Consider the following 20,225-nt stretch of genomic DNA (forward strand, 5'->3'; position numbering starts at 1 on the left):
CCTGGATAGAGCTGTTAAGGGAGCAGGGAGAGGAGGAAGAGGGAAGGGGGAAGAGGGAAGGGGATGGGAGGGCACCACCTCTATTGCTCCTCTTGGGTTCTAAGGCTAGAGGTGAGGTGGGAAAGGCTTTACCAGGTATCACCAACAGGGGCTCAATTAAAGATCTGATTTATTCAAGTATCTGAAAACATTCTACAATGAAAACTGTTATTAGATGCTGCTTGTACTGTGCTATAGACCACGCACATACTGCCATACTGTTTTCAGAAGACTTGAAATGCCAATGTTTGATAGTTTAAAAACCATACACCTGATGGAAAAGGAAGACAATTTAATGTTTCATCCGGATCCAGAGGTGCACCAAATTAAAGGACAGCTCCAATCGGCAAACAGGTGTTTCATGATGGTATCCAAGAAGAAATGGTTGGTGATGGACAATTCAGAAATGCTTCCCCAAAAGGTGGATGGTTCTTTAAAAAGTTTCAGGTCACAACCCTTGCAGAAAACACTGACGCCCAACACACTGATTCTCGGTCCAGGAAACACGGGTCTTCCAGGTTCCGCGTGGCTGGGGTGCCCCCCAACAATCGTGTTTCTGTGGTGTAACTAAGAGGGTCCTTTGGACCGGACAGGGAGCAGGTGGGGACTGTGCACCGTCAGTCATAGTGGATGGCAGTGTAAAAGATGATCCAAATGACCTAGAGAGGAAACAAGCAACGTTCATGGGCTCCCTCACCAACAGGGTCAACATAGGCTCCCACTCCACAAACAAAAGCATCCTAAGAATGTGCGCACAGTGTACTTCCCGGGGGCTATCCAATGCATAAGCTGCTTGGGGGCTTACGTAATTTCACTGAAATCAAGCTTTCTCTAATAGAGCCCAGGACCACCGTCCTGTGCTCCCAAAGGGACCCTGGACAAGTCTCTCCCCCTGCCAAACAGAGACCAGAGTGCGAGGGCTTAGAGTAATGGGTGTGGAAATGATACAGGTAAAGCAAACTGTACTGCTAGTAAGTGTTAGCATTAGCAACAAACGTGAAAACAAAACTACATCATACCCTGTCAGCTTCATATCAAGTAAAGCAGAGGTTCTCAAACCCGACTCGCCTTTGCAATCTTGTGGGCTCTTTAAAAACATACAGAGAGATGCCCGGGCGCCACCTCCCAGAGATTCTGATTTCGTTGGTTTGGGCTAGGTTCTATAATTTTTAAAAAATAACTTTGAGATATAATTCATATTTCATGAAGTTTACCCTTTTTAAGTATATAATTCAGAGGTTTTTTAGTATATTCAGAGTTGTGAAAACATTGTGGAGCATTTGCATCACCCTGAAGACAGAATCTATTCCCATTATCAGTTACTTCCCATTTCCCCTCCTACCCCTGCCACTGGCAACCATTAATCTACTTTTTATCCATATGGATTTGCCTATTCTGGACATTTCACATAAATGGAATCATACAACATGTGGTCTTCTGTGTCTGGATTCTTTCACCTAGCATAATGTTTTCAAGGTTCATCCTTGTAGCATGTACCAGTTCTTCATTCCTCTTTATGGCCAAGTAATATTCTACTGTATGGGTATATAACATTTTATCTAGCCATTCATCGGGTGACGGTTGTTTGCATTTTTTGGCTGTTATGAATATATTTTTAAATGTTTTCCAGTTTTCAATATGCAGCCAGAGTTGAGAATTAGATGTAGAAACTGACAATGAGCTCTGGATTTGCTCACCACAGGGAGCCTATACAGTGTATCACACCACATCTTTTGGGACAACATTAACTCAAGAAAGGACATGCCCTCCAGCCTCAGGAGTCTTGAAAAATGGTACCCAAATCACACACTGTAACTCAATCAAGGGGCTCGCCTTGAATAACTGACATCTCAGGAAATGACAAAACCTGCTGTGAAATTATCAGCTACACATACCATGAACAAGGCAAACGATGTCATAAACCCTTCCTTTGTGAGCTCCCACGTGCCGCCATACTCTTCCTCATCTATCTGTAGGTAGTTGCTGAAGTAGAGGTACAGGACACCTGCATTGATCAGGCAGAATCTGGAGCAAGGGAGGACAAGCACCAAACATAAACTGTAAGCTTGGAAGACTGAGAACTCCCGCCAACATGGTCCAGCTCTATCAGGGCACTTGCTGTTGCACAGTTAACTCTATTATGGGGGCAAATGAAATAATACATACAAACGCCTAGGCCCTCAACGGAGCTGCCCACTTGGTTGTGCTAGAGACTTAAAAAAGGAGAAACTCTTTTTAGCTGACCAGCAAAAGCAGAAAATAAAATAAAAATAAAGCACATATAAGTTCTCCAAGTCCCCTTGAAGTAAGACAGAAGGCTGCTTGCTGAACAACCCCAAATAGGTCCAGCACCTGACATGGGCCTCCAGGTAGCTCCAGCTCGGGGGCGGGGGGGAGGGTGGCATGGGAAAAACACATGTTAAGCTGCTGCTTCATGGCCTAGTTGAGCAAGCAAGGGCATAGTAAAGCAGCCTCTGCATAATTCCCAACGGGAGACAATTTCTGAATGTCCACTGTCTGCTACTGCACTTGATGCAGAGGTGAACATGACAGTTCCTGCCCTCAGCTCACCACCTATTAGGGGCCAGAAACAGTCAGAGTGGAACTGAAACCAGAGGTTTGTGAGCACTTCCAGGAAGGTCTTTGACCCCTATCACGTATGATTTAACTGATGCAGGAATCAGAATACCACGACTAGTAACACATCACTCTGCTCTACTGATCTCTTGGTACTGTCACTATGTAAAAGTAATATTCATAAAGTGATCAAAACTCTCTTTATGATCTTTCCAGTTACGGCACCTAATCCAATGGGGGACTATATGCCTTAGGCCACATCCCTTCTGAAGGCTGCAGGAGAAAATGCAGAGAGAACAGGTTCCTCCTAGCAGATAAGTGTGGGCTGGTGTAGGGCAGGGCAGTATGATGGTGATGAGGAGTGTAAATTGGTATGGGGGGGCGGGGCAGGGAACAGACCCTGAGGCTGTCTGAGCAAGGTAACAAGGAGGTAGGGTGTACATACACCAGGAAGTCTAGTTTGTGAGTATGGGCTTTCTCGTGAGTGGAAGGAAAAGGAGCTGGGAGGCTGGTTTAGACCTGTTTCAGGACATAAGTACAAATAAAGTTTGAGGACAGGGACTGGGAAAATGGCTGAATGGGGAGGCAAGAATCCCCAAAGGCTTCAAGCCTAAGGACCTGGGAGAACCATGGGTCCAGTAACAGAAACAGGGAGTCAGGAAGGACAGATGGTTTTTCTTGGATTTCACACGAAGTACAGTCCTTGGCTGGGCTATGTCATGGCCATATCCTTATCGTCTACTAGAAATCTTGGGACCCAGCCAATCTGGCCACCTCCCTCTGACAGGAGTTCCATTTTGGACAGGCTGAGTTAGTGGCTCTAGACAGAGCCTACTATTAGGACTTAGCAATGTCACTCTGGGGCTCAGCTAATAAGCTAGGGCTGGAGAGTGACTGGAGACTCACTGACAGTCTCCAGCTGTAAAGTGGTTGCTTAGTGAGATGAGAAAGGAAAATATAAGGGAAAGAGATAAAGGATGACAGGGAGAGAGAAAAGGGCTGACATAGGCCCTGCCTTCCAAGGGGCACACATTAAGTAGAAAATGAATTCATAGACACAAAGGCATTTAAAAGTCTGGTGTATAAGGGGGAGGGGTCAGGAAAGGACTGGAAAGGCTCACACTGAGCTTTAAGGATGGGCATAAATTCTGTATTGTAAATGGGAGAGAATGACATAGCAAATGGGTGGACAAAGAAATGAACATACTGGGGACTTCCCTGGCAATCCAGTGGTTAAGACTCCGGCTTCCACTGCAGGTGGGCAGGGGTTCGATCCCTGGTGGGGAAACTAACATCCTGCATGCCGCATGGGGCAGCCAAAAAAAAAGACTGACTCTCAAATATATTTTTAACAATTCTATCTTAAAAACTCCAGTTACAATTTTAACGAAATAATGAATCTCTAACAAATACTGACTTCAGGGATGGAAGGTAATATACGACTCTGCTTCCAAGGGTCAATGGGAACTCGTTTCAGCTTTTCAAAAATTTTAACAAGCATTCACCGAGCACCTCTTAATCATGTGCCAAGCTCTATGAGAGACAGAGAGGCAGAAAGGGATGAATAGAACCTCTCTCCAATAATGTAAAACCTCGGCAGACAGAGCAGAACCATCACACTCAGTTCCCAGGCAAATTTTAAGTAATGAGACCCAAGGAAATGGCTTTACCTTAATAGGCCCTAACTGGTGGCCACACCAGAAATGAAGAGAAGTCAAGTGGGGGTCCAGACAGAGGGCAGCGAAGGCGGGAAGTGGGAAGGAGACGGTCACCACAACTGAGCACCAGGCAGCTGAGTCAGACAGATGGAGGAAAGGGGGTGTGTGTGGAAAAATCAATGTCCTTGGGCACTTTCCAAGAGCTGGGAAAAAGGTGCCAACCAAAGGAGGGAAGGGATTCCTTTGGAGTGAGAGAAACTGGCTCTGGCAGGACAGTGTGGGACTGAACCCTAGAAAACAGGCAGTCCTGAGAAAGTGGCATGATGGGTAAGCCACTCCAAGGTGAATTCACTGCAGACACCCCATTTCTTGCTTTCTCAATAGCCAGCCATATTTTATCACTCTTTGTAAAGCTAATCATATGATTGTAGTGAACCACTTATGGAGTACCTATGATGTACTAAGCCCTACATTTAGCAATTTACTTGTATCATCTCATTTAATTCACACATCAATCTCATGAGGAAGGCACTTCTTTATTGCCCCCATTTTAATGAGGAAACTGAGTCTCAGAAAGTGAGCTCCAAATTATGTAGCTTGAAAGTGGCAGAGCTGGAACTTGAATCCAGAGCTTTCCAGAAAGTTTAAAAAAAAAATCTGGGCAGCCTTACTCATTTGCCACAGTGGGAAGGATACTAGACTAGCTCTAGTCTTTGCTATATTATTTCCAGATTGGGTGACTTCGGAAAAATCCCGTAGGACTCCTACAAGATGAGATAGGTGCTGGGGGTTTGAACCAGTGTCATCCTCTCCTAGAAAAGTGATCTGGGGAAGACAGGAGACTACCTTTTGCCTTTAGATTGCCTTCTGCCTTCTCTGGCATTTCCTTATATCTGCTTTTTTCTCATAGAGAAGCTAAAACAGGGTGACCAACATTCTAAAAATGTATCTACATACCACTTCCACCCTGAGAAGACCTCTATGAACCCCAGGTCCTGCCTGTGTCTCATCACCCTCAATGAGTCCTCATCAAATGTCCACTCTGTCAAAGTCAGTCAGAGGATAAACTCTTATGGTTTCCTTGGACAAATGCTTTGCTCAGCATCATAAATCGAAAACCTCTTTAGGGACTTCCCTGGTGGCGCAATGGTTAAGGATCTGCCTGCCAATGCAGGGGACACAGGTTCGATCCCTGGTCCGGGAAGATCCCACATGCCGCAGAGCAACTAAGCCCCATGCACCACAACTACGGAGCCTGAACTCTAGAGCCCTCGAGACACAACTACTGAGTCTGTGTGCCACAACTACTGAAGCCCGCGTGCCTAGAGCCCATGCTCCACAACAAGAAAAGCCACTGTGATGAGAAGCCCGCGCACCACAACGAAGAGTAGCCCCTGCTCGCCGCAACTAAGCCCGTGCTCAACAACGAAGACCCGACGCAGCCATACATACATACATAAATAAATAAATACAACAACAACAACTCTTTAGTTAGGAGAGGGGACTGTACATTCCTTTTGGGTTATCTTCTGAAAAAACAGGCAACTCAAATGAGTTTGAAACGATTTCACACTTTTCACCCCAGAGTAAGGAATAAAAGATGTATGTGATCACGGTTAAAACAATATATGTGATTTTCCATGGGTGAGTATGACAGTTTGTATTCCCAGAGGCCTGACTGTCCATTTCTACTATAACTTGCCCACGACTCCTATCCTAAGACAATTCCGGGACTTCCCTGGTGGTCCAGTGGTAAAGAATCCACCTTATAAGGCAGGGGATTTGGGTTCAATCGCTGGTTGGGGAACTAAGATCCCACATGCCATGGGGCAACTAAGCCCGCACGCCACAACTACTAAGCTCGTGCGCCTCAACACGAGAGCCCGCGTGCCGCAAACTACAGAGCTCACGCGCTCTGGAGCCTGCGCGCCACAACTAGAGAAGAGAAAACCCACACACCACAACGAAGAGCCCGCGCACCGCAACAAAAGATCCCACATGCCTCAACGAAGATCCTGCGTGCCGCAACTAAGACCCAACGCAGCCAAAAATAAATAAAATAAAATAAAATAAATAAATACATCTTTAAAAAAAAGAAAAAGACAATTTCCATAAATCCTATTAATTCAAACTGGCGGGCATTCGGACTTGCTCTCAGTGACTGGTTAACAAGTTAAGCCATGACTGGGAGCTGGTGTCAACTGCTATCACAGGCACACGATAAAAAACTGAGGGCTTAATCTCCTACTTTTTCACTGCCTTTAAAATGTAGGCACCTGGGACTTCCCGGGCGGTCCAGTGGTTAGGACTCTGCGCTTCCACTGCAGGGGGCACGGGTTCCATCCCTGTTCAGGGAACTAAAGATCCCGCATGCTGCAAGACGCAGCCAAAAAAAAAGGAGGGACCTAAAGCAACTTCTGCCAAGTCCAAGATTCAGGACATCCAGCACAGTGCACAACGGAGTGGTCATCAAGTATTAGAAGCTCTTCCACTTTCCAAACTTCCACAGACAACAAAGGTCATGTCAGAACTAGATGCCTGCTGCCAACAGGCAATACGGCAACCTCTTGCATGAGATCACTATGGACCCATGAATGAATAAACTAACCCGGATCTTCATAAAGGTAACATGCCTGACCCAAGCTGCTCCCAAGCCTGTGGAACTGACGAGTGCTGTATCAGACCCAGGAGTGTCATCATGGGGCCAGTTTTTTGATTTAGTCATTACACACACACAGAGACACAGGGAAAAAAACAAAACAAAACAAAAAACCCAAGACTTACCCTGCTATTCCCAAGAAACCTCGCAATGGTAACACTCCCCAAATGACACCTAGGACCACAGCAATGATCTGTCGGAACCAGTAGATCACATCTAAAAATTCATCCTGTAGAAAAGAGAGAGAATGTGTGCATAATCTGGAGTGGGTGCCACAAGAGAGCCTCTTGTGATAGGTGAGGAACAGAAAAGCTTTCTGCTAAACTCATGTTCCAGAGAAATTTTCCCCAAAAGCAACGGTATATGGTTCTTGAATCTCCACATCTTCTTATAAAATGTGGTTAAAAAATGATGCATTTAGTGATCTTAAGTGATGGCTTCCAGGGCATTGTGCTCTACGTAACAATTTTTAGAAAAATCATTTACTTTTTTTTTTTCAGAAGCTACAAAAATGAAATTGCTGTGATAGTAACTGAGCTACTGGCCAGTTATCTGACCTGGAGAGACATGAACAGACTATCCACAGGCAGAAGGGCTGACTGTTAACCAATTCAGTACCACCTTCCCACACTCTGAATTTCGAGTAAGTCACAAAAGAGAAAAGAGATTAGAAACAAAGTGCAGGAGGCAGGTGCCAGCATATCTAATCTTCATACAAGAACACGGAAGACTCAGGTTTCTGACCTGCCCTGGACTGCAGAAACTAGTCCTTACACAAGGAAGGAAAGAAATGACACAGCAAATCAGAAAGATTTTACAAGAGCTGGGCAGCACCGGGGGCAGGACAAGGGCACCTTCAGGAAGTACCTCCCATCCCCCCCCTTACAGGAACTCTAGGAAAAACTACTTCATCAGTCCAAAAAAAAAAGGGAAAGATTGCAAATCTAACATTCTTTTCAGGCCAACTGGAATCAAGCAATTTGTGATGGTTCCTTCCACGCGATGGAGCAGAGTTGGGGAAGTGCTTACACTCAGATCTCCTGAATGCGTGTGACCAGGAAGGACATCTTGAAGTCCCCCAACCATTCCTCACACACATTTGGTGGTTTCTTCCCCACTCCCTCGCGTACGTACGTACACACACACACACACACCCCACACACTCACCCCTTAAAGGTGGTCTCAGTCTCCCCTCTCAACTCTCACACTTACTAGGAATATTCTGTTTCCTCATTCAACAGTAAAGCACTGGCACCTCACCTTTAGTGAGCCTCACCATGTGCTAAACGCTTTACCGCACCACGGTACCCCACTTCAGAGTTGTTCGGAGACTTGAGTGAGATGACGCACAGAGGGCGCCCAACACACAGCAAGTACTCAGCAGAAGTCTGTTACCGTTACTGTTCGTGCTAACCACGGTGGTTAAGTAGTTAATTCGACAAGATAAGTCACTTACTCAAGATCCTACTGGGAGTAAAAGGCGGAGATCGAATCGAATTCAGCTCGCTCTCGCCGTTCAGGCACCCGACCTGCCCGCGGGGGGGGCAACTCCTCCGCCCCCCTCTTTGCTGCTTCCCGCGTGACCCGGGCGACTTCACTCTTAGGCCACTCCGTAGTGACCGGAGCCGACAGCCGGGCCCTCCGAGTTCGCCCCGACACCCTTGGGCCACCCGCCCCACCACCCCGAACACTCGGCAGCGCCCGGACGGGGGCAGGGCAGGCTCGGGCCTGTCCATTCGTCCCGAGTCCCAGCCGGCTCCTCGAACGTGCGCCCTCGCCAGGCCCCACCGCACCTTGTTCCTCCCAGGCCGCGTCGCTCCGCAGCACCTTGCTCCAGACGGAGACTTTGAGGGCCCCGTTAGCCAGCTGCGGCTGAGGCGGCTCCTCTTTTCGCCGCCCGCCGCTCATCCTCCGTCGCGCGCCGCCCGGGCCGGGCCTGGGGCGCGCGGGCCGATCTAAAAGAGGTCGGGGTCTGGGGTCGCGGGTCACGGCGCACGGGGCGTGGCGGTGGCGGCGGCGGCGGCAACAGGCTCAGCGGATCGGTTCGGCGGCGCGCCTGAGGCTGCCCCCACTTAGCCGAACACCCTGGCTCTGCTAGCTCGGCCGAGACCAGGAGCGCGAAGGGCGGAACAACGCAGCGCCGTGCGTCCTCCCGCCGACGTGCCCACGCAGCCAATCGGTGGCCGCACAGCCGTCTACGCGGAAGAGCGACCGTCTCTTCGGCGCAAGCGCTCTACGCGCGGGGAAGTGACGGCACGCTTCCGCCAGCCCCGCGGTAGAGTGAGAGGGAAGGGACAATCTTGGTAGGGACGGCGACACGAGCGCGAGGAGGTGCTGCGGAGACTGAAGAACGGTGGCTGAGGCGAAAACAGAGGTTGGGACAGGAGCGTCGTCCAATCCACCACAGCTTGTCCCGTCGAGCAGCGGGGCAGAACGCGGCGCTACCTTCCCCGAGGCGTCCTTTCGAGCCCAAACCTTGCTCCCCGGGAGCCCCAAGTTGCCCCTCAGGATTTAGCCCTTGCTCGTTTTCTCCCCTAACCCTGCAAGTCCCGTAGGACCTTGTTCACAGAGTAAACTCTTTCCTGTAATAACTTAGTCTCCTCGTGCCTAGCACCCTCTTTTGACAAATGTGAGCCCTGAGATCCAAAGAGGGGAAATGATTTTCTAAGACTGTATAGCATGTTGGAACCAGCTGAGGACTCCTCGGGGGAGTAAAGTTGCGAGAGTACTTTATTGGCTATCAGAAGATCTGGGTATTCATCTATCGTGTCCTCGCTATGGGCTTGGTTAGTGGTTCACAAAGTGTGTTTCTGGACCAGCAGCAGCTGCATCACCTGGGAACTTGATTAGAGATTCGAATTCTGAGACCCCATCCCAGACCTACTGAATCAGAAATTCTGTGGGTGGGGCCCATAATCAGCGTTTCAGTAAGCCCTCCAGGTGGTGCCATGCACACTGTGCTATGTAGCAAGACCCATCGTCCTACGTGGTGGGTTTATATAGGCAAAGAAACTTGCTCAGAATCACTCGACGGTTACCTGGGTCTGTCTGACTTCAAAATCTGCACTCTGGGGAGTTCCCTGGCGGTCAAGTGGTTGGGGCCCCGCGCACTTTCACTGCTGTGGCCCCAGGTTCAATCCCTGGTCAGGGAACTAAGATCTTGCAAGCCGGGCAGCGAGGCCAAAAAAAAAAAAAAAAGGAAATCCGCCCTTTTTTTTTTTTTTTTAAATCCTCACTCTTAATCTTACACTTGAAGTCTTAAGGAATATCAATAAGGTCAGAACATCCTTTGCATACCTGTCAACATTCAGGTGTAGTTCTCCACCTTAGGTGAACAATGCCATCTCCTAGGAAACTTTTTCAGAATACCATAGCTGTTGTTTTCTACCACAACCCAATCCCAAGATCCTGTTTCAGTAGGTTGAGTGGGGCTGGACCCCAAAGATGATACACACTTCAACAGACATTACTTTGTCTGTACCTGGTGGGACAGCCATATACCTGACATGGACGTACAACTTTAGTACTAACTTTCCCGTGGATCTTGTTCTTATCAGCCCTCCCTTCTCTGAACCAGTTTCTCTCCCATATGCAAAACTGTGGTAAAGCCTAACCAGCTCACTCCAGTTTGGATGTGCACCACTGATATAAAGCTTATTTTATAGGTGGCATGCAGTGCTGGAGACAGACAGATCATTGTATCATAGAATGTTGGAAAAATACCTAGCCTGGAGTCAAAGACAGAAGAGGTAAGTTTTTAGTCTGCTGGGTCTGGTGGCAAAGGTTTGTAATGGGGAATTTGATCTGGGGGGTTAGGGAAGACTGAACTCTGAGGGAAGAATAGGAGTTAAGAAGAGGGAGAGGGAGGGGAAGGGAAGAGGGCATTCCAGGAGATGAAACCATGTCGGCTAATGGTGAGGTGTAAAGCCACAAGTTGGGGAAGGACGAGGAGAATCATGCTGAATAATTTTTTTCCAGTGGTATAGAAAAATAATTGATGTACATCACTGTATAAGTTTAAGGTCTACAGCATGATGGTTTGACTTACATATATTGTGAAATGATTACCACAGTAGGATCAGCTAACCTCCATCTTCTCAGATAGATACAATAAAAAGAAAAGAAAGAAGAATATGAAAAAGGAAAAAAAAAATTCTCCTGTGCTGAGAACTCTTAGGATTTACTCTCTTAACTTTCCTATACATTGTATGGCAGAGTGTTAGCTATAGTCATCATGTTGTATGTTACATCCCTAGTACTTATTTATCTTATAACTGAAAGGTTGTATCTTTGGACCACCTTTCTCCACTTCCCTCTCCCCTCACCCTCTGCCTCTGATAACCACAAGTCTGATCACTTTTGCTATGAGTTTTTAAATTTTTATTATACTTTTCAAAGATTCCACATGTAAGTGAGGTCATACAGTATTTGGCTTTCTCTGTCTGGCGTATTTCACTTAGCATAATGCCTTCAAGGTCCATCCATGATGTGGCAAATGGTAGGATGTTCTCTTTTTTATGGCTGAATAATATTCATGTATGTGTGTATGTATGTATCTCACAACTTCTTTATCCATTCATCCATCGATGGACACTTAGGTTGTTTTCATGTCTTGGCCATTGTACATAATATTGCTATGAAAATGGGGGTGCAGATATCTTTTTGAGTTCGTGTTTTCATTTCCTTTGGGTATATTCTCAGAAGTGGAATTGCTGGATCGTATGGTAGTTCTATTTTTAATTTTTTAAGGATCCTCTACAGTGTTTTCCACAGTGACTGTACCAATTTACGATCCCACCAACAGTGCACAAGGATTCCCTTTTCTCCACAACCACGCCAGTATTTGTTATTTCTTGTCTGTTTGATGATGGCCATGAAGAATTTGTTTTTATCCCAAGCGTGGAGGAAGCCACAGAAAGGATTTCAGCAGGGAACACTTCACTTTTCAGGTTTACATCTTGACAAGATCACCCTGCCTGCTATTTGAAGGACTGGATCACAGTGGGAGACTAGTTTATAGATAAGATTTTTTTTTTTCTTTTTTTCTTGGCTGCGTTGGGTCTTTGTTACTGCGCGCGGGCCTTCTCTAGTTGCGGCGAGGGGGGCGCTACTCTTCGCCGTGGTGCGCGGGCTTATTGCAGTGGCGTCTCGTTGCGGAGCTCAGGCTCTAGGCGCGCGGGCCTCAGTAGTTGTGGCGCACGGGCTTTGTTGCTCTGCGGCATGTAGGATCTTCCCAGACCAGGGCTCGAACCCATGTCCCTTGCATTGGCAGGCAGATTCTTAACCACTGTGCCACCAGGGAAGCCCCGGGAGACTGGTTTAAAGACTTAAAGTTACCCAGGTGAAATTTGGTGGGGGCAGTGAAGATGGAGAAAATTGGAATAAAACATAATAAATAATAATAATAATAATTAATAATTATTAAATTGTAATAATTTTATCATTAAATAAATTTAAATAATAAATTTATTATTTAAATAATAATAAATTTATTGTTAATTATTAAACTTTTATTATTAAAATAATAAAAGTTAATTCCTTTTTAAAACTTAAAAAAAATTAAAAATTTTGCTATGAAATATACATAACAAAATTTGCTATTTTTAAGTCTATAGTTCTGTGACAGTGTAGTACATTTACTTTGTAGTGTGGCCATCACTACTATCCATTTTCAGAACACTTTCATCTTACAAAACTGAAACTTGGTGCCCATTAAACTGTTAACTCCCCATTCTCCCCTCCCCTCAGCACCTGGCAATTACCATTCTACTTTCTGTCTCTGAATTTGACTAAGTTCCTCATAAGACTGTAATCACAGTGTTGTCTTTTTCTAATTGGCTTATTTCACTTAGCACACCATCTTCAAGGTTCATCTATGTCATAGCATGTCAGAATTTCCTTCCTTTGTAAAGCTGAATAATAGCTTTGTTAAATGTCCACGGTATATACATTTTATTTATCCATTCATCTATTAAGGGACACTTGGGCTGCTTCCACCTTTTTGCTATTGTGAATAATGCTACAGTTAACAAGGGTGTACAAATATCTGTTCATGTCTCTGCTTTCAGTTCTTTTGGGTATATACCCAGAATGGAATTGCTGGATCATATGATAATACTGTTTTTAATTTTTTGAGGAATAGCCATACCGTTTTCCATAGCAGTTTCCCATTTTACATTCCAACCGTGCACAAGAGTTCCAATTTCTCCACATCTCATCAACACTTGTTTTCTGTTTTTTTTTTTTTTCTTTTAACAGCCAACCTAATGCGTGTGAAGTGGTAACTCATTGTTTTTGATTTGCATTTCCCTAATGATTGGTGATGTTGAGCATCTTTTCACGTGCTTGCTGACCATTTGTATATCTCTTTTGGAGAAATGTCCATTCCAGACCTTTACCTGTTTTTGAGTCTAGTCTTTTGGTTTTTTGTTGTTGAGTTTTAGGAGTTCTGTATATATTCTAGATATTAATCCCTTATCATATATATAATTTGCAAATACCTTCTCTGTTCTGTGGGTTGCCTTTTTACTCTGTTGATAGTGTCCTTTAATATACAAAAGTTTTAAATTTTAATGAAGTGAAATTTGTCTAATTTTTTTGTTGTTTCCTGTGCCTTTGGTGCCACATTCAAGAAATCATTGTCAAGTCCAATGTCATCAAGTTTTTCCACGTTCTGAGTGTTTTATAGTTTTAGCTCTTATGTTTAGGTCTTTGATGCATTTTGAGTTAATTTTTTTATATGGTGTTAGGTAAGGGTCCACCTTTATTCTTTTAACATGTGGATATCCAGTTTTCCCAGCACCATTTGTTAAAGACTCTCCTTTCCCCATTGAATGGTTTTGGCACCATCATTTGACAATATATGCAAGGGTTTATTTCAGGGCTGTCTCTTTTATTCCATTGATCTGTTTGTCTGTCTTTATGCCAGTACCACTCTTTTGATTACTGTAGCTTTGTAGTAAGCTTTGAAATCAGGAAATGTGAGTCCTCCAACTTTGTTCTTATTTTTCAAGATTGTTTTGGTTATTGGGGATCCCTAGAGATTCCATATGAATTTTAGAATGAGTTTTTCTATTTCTGAAAAAAAAAAGTTATTGGGATTTTGATAGAGATTGCAGTGAGTCTGTAGATTGCTTTGGTAGTAATGATATCAAGTCTTCTAATCCATGAGCATGAGATGTTTTTCTATTTATTTGTACGTTCTTTAATTTCATTCAGTGATGTTTTGTAGTTTTCGACATATGTCTTTCACTTCCTTGGTTAATTCCTAAGTATTTTATTCTTTTCGATGCTATTGTAAATGGAATTGTTTTCTTATTTTCCTTTTCAGATTTTTCATTGCAGAAACAGAGTTGCTTTTTGCGTGCTGATTTTTGTATCCTGCAGCTTTGCTGAATCCGTTTGTTAGTTCAACAGTTTTTTGTGTGGAATCATTAGGGTTTTCTACATATCCGATCATATCTGCAAACAGAGTTAACTTTATTTCTCGGCCCCCCCCCAAAAGTTAATTCTTTATATGTCATATTGTATCATATTTTGAAGCTCTGCTCTTAACTCCAAGATTCAGTAAGTTTATGTTTACATGGGAGGAGAGGAGAGTGTCACAGAAAGTTGTATTTGGAAGGGTGCTTAGATCCTGCCCAAGGTCACACAGCAAAGTTAGACGTCCAACAGGCATCTGAAACCTCATCTGTGTCCCTCCTCTTAGCTTTCTAGGAGCAGACAAAGCCAAGCTGGCAGCCTGGAAAGCCCTTGCCGAGAAGGTATTCATGGGACTGAGACGTGTTCCCTTTCTCCTTTTACCCAAAGCTTTCCTTATCTTAGGAAGTGGGGAATTTGGCTGAAACCCAGTGCATCCATCTGGTTAAAATAAACGTCTTGGGTGGTCTAAGATGGAAAAGAACTTAATGAAGAGTCAGATTTGGAAGTGGGAGAGACAAATTTGGAAGTAGGAGAAATGTTGCCTTTGTGAGGTTGGGGCTTTTTAGCACCAGTTAAACGTATGATGTCCGTCTTGGGCCTGAGGTGTCCCTTCCAGTTGAATGCCCATATACCACTGCCAGCTGCCTGTAGCAGGGTTTGGAGGGAAGGTGTGCTTTGAGGGGTAAGATTGTGGCCTCAGACAGAGATAGCTGGAATCACAGAAATCAGGAGCCATGTGGGGAAAACCAAGGAGCTGTGGAAAGAGCACTGGTTGTGAAGTAGAGGTCTGAGTTTGTATGCTGGTCCTCTCTTTTTGCCCACAAGAAATATTTTACTAGCATTATTGAGCCCTTACCAGGTCCCAGCTTTACTAAATGTTTCTCATACATTTGTCTCCAAAAGCTGGCTGGGCTCTTAGTCACTATACTGAACTCCTCTCCTTTTACAGTAGTCCCTCCTTTATCCACAGGGTACATGTTCCAAGACCCTCAGTGGATGCATGAAACCATGGATAGTACCAAATCCTATGTATACTATGTTTTTTCCTATGTGTACGTACCTATGATAAAGTTTAATTTATAAGTTAGGCACAGTAAGAGAATATCTGAATCGCCAGCATCACTACTCTTGCATTTTTGGGGCCACTGATTAAGTAAAATAAGGGTTACTTGATCACAAGCACTGAAGTATAGCAACACTGGATCTGATAACAGAGCAGGCTCCTAAGTGACTAATAGGCGGGGTGGGGAGACAATACAGCATGGATAAGCGGGACAAAGGGATGATTCACGTTCCCGGCCCTGAGGGTGGGAGATTTCATTATGCTACTCAGAACAGCATGCAATTAAACTTATGAACTGTTTATTTCTGGAACTTTCCAGTTAATATTTTTGGACTGAGGTGATCATGGGTAACTGAAACTGTGGGAAAGTGAAAGGACTACTCTACCTTACTTAAAATTTTCTATAGTGAATGTTGACTATTATGTAATTAAAATGACAACCCTCAGGAAGGCTACACTTGACCTTCAGGACACTATAAACTCCTAGGAGCCGAGGGAAGTTAAATGGTCTTGGGAGAATACTTGGTGTAGTCTTCCTCTCACCTTGTAACCTTTGAAAGATGAGGTGCTGTCTTCCCACCCAGCAGTTTCCTGGGATAAGTCAGTGTCCTGATTATAAATGATCAGGTCTCTGGAGCAATAGCATGAGAATCTCCTGTGCATCAGTGAGACGGTGCAGATTCCTGGACCTCTGGGGGTAAGGTCTGGGAATTTGCATTTTTGTAAGCTCTCCTGATGCATGAGAACTACTTCTCTGGTAATTAGTCCCAGTTCTCCCACTTAAAAGCTGTGTGGTATTGGGCAAGTGATTTTTTTTAAAAACATTTATTTATTTATTTATTTGGCTGCGCCGGGTCTTAGTTGCAGCACACGGGATCATCTTTGCAGCGTGCGGGATCTAGTTCCCTGACCAGGGATTGAACCCTCCCCGCCCCCTCCCCCGGCATTGGGAGCGCAGAGTCTTAACCACTGTGCCACCAGGGAAGTCCCTAGAGTGTAGTTTTAAAATCCAGGGACTTCCCTGGTGGTCCAGTGGGTAAGACTCTGTGCTCCCAATGCAGGGGGCCTGGGTTCAATCCTGGTCGGGGAACTAGATCCCACATGCATGCTGCAACTAAGAAGTCCGCATGCCGCAACTAAAGATCCTGTGTGCCGCAACTAAGACCCGGCACAGCCTAAATAAATAAATAAATAAATAAATAAATAAATAATCCAGAGTCCTGAATCCCTAGGGGTTTTTTTTTTTTTTTTTTAACATCTTTATTGGAATATAATTGCTTTACAATGGTGTGTTAATTCTGCTTTATAACAGAGTGAATCAGCTATACATATACATATATCCCCATATCTCCTCCCTCTTGCGTCTCCCTCCCACCCCTCTAGGTGGTCACAAAGCACCAAGCTGATCTCCCTGTGCTATGCGGCTGCTTCCCACTAGCTATTTTACATTTGGTAGTATATATAAGTCCATGCCACTCTCTCACTTCGTCCCAGCTTACCCTTCCCCCTCCCCATGTCCTCAAGTCCATTCTCTACGTCGCGTCTTTATTTTTGTCCTGCCCCTAGGTCTTCAGAAACCATTTTTTCCCCTAGATTCCATATATATGTGTTAGCATATGGTATTTGTTTTTCTCTTTCTGACTTCACTCTGTATGACAGACTCTAGGTCCATCCACCTCACTACAATAACTCAATTTCGTTTCTTTTTATGGCTGAGTAATATTACATTGTATATATGTGCCACATCTTTTTTATCCATTCATCTGTCGATGGACACTTAGGTTGCTTCCTTGTCATGGCTATTGTAAATAGAGCTGTAATGAACATTGTGGTACATGACTCTTTTTGAATTATGCGTTTTCTCAGAGTATATGCCCCGTAGTGGATTGCTGGGTCATTGTGGTAGTTCTATTTTTAGTTTTTTAAGGAAACTCCATACTGTTCTCCATAGTGGCTGTATCAATTTACATTCCCACCAACAGTGCAAGAGGGTTCCCTTTTCTCCACACCCTCTCCAGCATTTATTGTTTCTAGATTTTTTGATGATGGCCATTCTGACTGGTGTGTGGTGATACCTCATTGTAGTTTTGATTTGCATTTCTCTGATGATTAGTGATGTTGAGCATTCTTTCATGTGTTTGTTGGCAATCTGTATATCTTCTTTGGAGAAATGTCTATTTAGGTCTTCTGCCCATTTTTGGATTGGGTTGTTTGTTTTTTTTTTTGTTTTGTTTTGTTTTGTTTTTTATTCACACACACACACACTGTATTTTATTTTTACAAGACATAAATAGACTGACACCAAGCATTGTACATGGATGACCACAACAAAAGCAACAATGATTGCAATTACCAAACATGAAACACACTCATACTATGTCATAATATTGACATTCAGAAAAAAAATAAATGAATGCCTTATTACAGAGTGTTGCTATATTTCTTTTTTTAAAAATAAATAAATAAATTTATTTATTTATTTATTTTTGGCTGTGTTGGGTCTTCGTTGCTGGGCGCGGGCTTTCTCTAGTTGCGGTGAGCGGGGGCTACTCTTCATTGCGGTGCACAGGCTTCTCATTGTCGTGGCTTCTCTTGTTGCGGAGCACGGGCTCTAGGCACACAGGCTTCAGTAGTTGTGGCATGCGGGCTCAGTAGTTGTGGCTCACAGGCTCTAGAGCACAGGCTCAGTAGCTGTGGCACACGGGCTTAGTTGCTCCACAGCATGTGGGAGCTTCCCGGACCAGGGCTCGAACCCGTGTCCCCTGCATTGGCAGGCAGATTCTTAACCACTGTGCCACCAGGGAAGCCGTCCCTAGGGATTTTAATTCATGGGGCTGAGTTGAGGAAAAGTTTCCCAGTGGGGTCCGTGAGGCTGGGGGTCCATGGAGAAATCACCACTCTCAAAAACAGTGGAAAGGAAGAGGCCTTCCTTGACTGTCAGTCTAAAGGCATACCCCCCACCCCCATCATTACCACTTTTACTTTTTTTCCTTTACTACTGGACACAGGGCCTAAGGTCACATTGATAACTAAGGACTTGAAGCATCATCATGGCCCCCTTGTGAAGAATAGGGGCATAGACAGTCAGCCAACCCAACCACAGCTACTCAGACTAAGGAGCAGAAATGCCTTTAAAAAGCTATTTCCTAAATGAGAGTGTTACAGGACAGGCTGATGTCCTTATATAACATTCCTAGCTTCAGAGGAGAGGGGCCCTAGCCACACTGTCCCTGTCACCTTTCATTATCTAGAGTGCTTGCTCACTCCAAGGCTCATCAGTCTGAAGCTGGATACAGAAGATACTTTTATTTTCAGTTCTTGGAAAAGTATTTGTAAGAAGCCATCTCTTCTGAGGCAGCTGAACCATCCAAATCACTGCCCCTTTTAGAGGAATATTAGCACTCATTTTCCAGATGTAAAATGAGCGTCACTCTTATTTTGAAGAGCCCTTCCAGCATGTTCCTGTTCTGTCAAGCCCCAGGGCCAAGTGTCCAACTTGAGGGATACTGACGGAGGGAAGTGGGAAAACCAGGACCCCGGATGAATGGCTAAAGGAGCTGGGGCACTTTAATCTGGGAACTTGAGCAAGAAGGCTGCATCTCCAAATTCCTAAAGGAGAGTGACCTGTGGGAGAGATTCAATATCCTCCATCCAGGGTACTGGGGAGAAATCAGAAAGAAGCCGATTTGGTTCAATGGAGGAAACTTCTAGTGCTTAGCCCAAACCATGTTAGATAGCTGGATGCCAGTAGGCAGTGAACTGCCTATCACTAGTTTATATAAGAGAGGGACAGACCTCAGGGTGACCTTAAAACAAGACAGACTTGAATTCATATCCTAGTTCCACTTAGTACTGGCTGTGTAAGTTCAGGCAAGTAACTTAACAAATCCCCAGTTTCTTTACCTATGAGAAGAGTATCTCATTTTTTTAAAAAATTTATTTATTTTTATTTTTGGCTGCATTGGGTCTTCGTTGCTGCACGTGGGCTTTCTCTAATTGCGGCGAGCTGGGGCTACTCTTCATTGCGGTGCACAGGCTTCTCATTGTGGTGGCTTCTCTCGTTGCAGAGCATGGGCTCTGGGCGCGCGGGCTTCAGTAGTTGTGGCACGCGGGCTCAGTAGTTGTGGCGCATGGGCTTAGTTGCTCTCCGGCCATGTGGGATCTTCCTGGACCAGGGCTCGAACCTGTGTCCCCTGCATTGGCAGGTGGATTCTTAAACCCTGTGCCACCAGGGAAGCCCTCTCATTTTTTTTTTTTGGTGAATGTGTGTACAAAAGTTAAGAGATAATGTTTGGGCTGTAATTACAATGTACAGTCATGTCAACAGAAATGCTACCACAGGTAGCTTAAGCAAAAAGGGGAATTTACTAGCTTACATAATAGGGAAGTCCAGAGACGGTACTGGTTTCAGACATGTCTACAGTATCCATGTATCATCATCTCTGCTTCTTTCTGTGCTGGCTTCATACTGTAGTCATGCTCCTTCCTCATTAGGAGAGGGGGGGACAAAGTTACCAGCTCACTAAGTTCCCTTACCACTTAGCAACCCCAAAGCTTGACTGCTGACGCAAGGGAAGACTGGTCCAGCTTGGGATACATATGCCCCCTGCACACTGTGATGAAGAGGATGTGGAATACTCGTGAGGCCCAGGAAATAGGGACGCAGAGTACACAACACTTACAGGCAGCTACTAGAGGGAGGGTGAAAGAGGTAAGGTAGAGTAAGAACTCAGCAATTGTCCTGTCTCCACGCTGGGCCCAGGATCATAGTGGATCAATCCTTCTGCTTTGAAAAACAAAACCAAAA

The 20,225-nt window shown here is 44.8% G+C and overlaps 1 protein-coding gene across 2 annotated transcripts; it reads right to left on the reverse strand.

Moving 5' to 3' along the window:
- Positions 1-152: 152 nt before the first annotated feature.
- Positions 153-9,022, reverse strand: LOC118880879 (respirasome Complex Assembly Factor 1). Of its 2 annotated transcripts, none has more exons than XR_005016411.1 (4): positions 8,390-8,700; positions 7,059-7,162; positions 1,935-2,064; positions 153-698 (listed from the first exon to the last, which is right to left on the reverse strand). XR_005016411.1 is itself a non-coding variant. In XM_036825029.1 (4 exons), the coding sequence occupies exons 1-4, from the start codon at positions 8,839-8,841 to the stop codon at positions 657-659; spliced, it is 396 nt and encodes a 131-aa protein (XP_036680924.1). In that variant the 5' UTR covers positions 8,842-9,022; the 3' UTR covers positions 153-656. The 2 variants fall into 2 exon arrangements, 1 of the variants encoding a protein (XP_036680924.1); XM_036825029.1 differs by lacking the exon at positions 8,390-8,700 and adding an exon at positions 8,722-9,022.
- Between the last annotated feature and the right edge of the window lie 11,203 nt (positions 9,023-20,225).

Source organism: Balaenoptera musculus, chromosome 15 (genome assembly GCF_009873245.2).
Source record: "Balaenoptera musculus isolate JJ_BM4_2016_0621 chromosome 15, mBalMus1.pri.v3, whole genome shotgun sequence".
In the NCBI taxonomy this organism is placed as follows: Eukaryota; Metazoa; Chordata; class Mammalia; order Artiodactyla; family Balaenopteridae; genus Balaenoptera; species Balaenoptera musculus.

Coding starts and splice junctions, on each gene's coding strand:
- LOC118880879 (XM_036825029.1), bottom strand. CDS start 8,841: ATGAGCGGCGGGCGGCGAAAAGAGGAGCCGCCTCAGCCGCAGCTGGCT. Junction 7,163..8,721: donor CCTGGGAGGAACAAGGTGCG/GTGGGGCCTGGC, acceptor TCTTTTCTACAG/GATGAATTTTTAGATGTGAT. Junction 2,065..7,058: donor GGTTTCTTGGGAATAGCAGG/GTAAGTCTTGGG, acceptor CCCTTGCTCCAG/ATTCTGCCTGATCAATGCAG.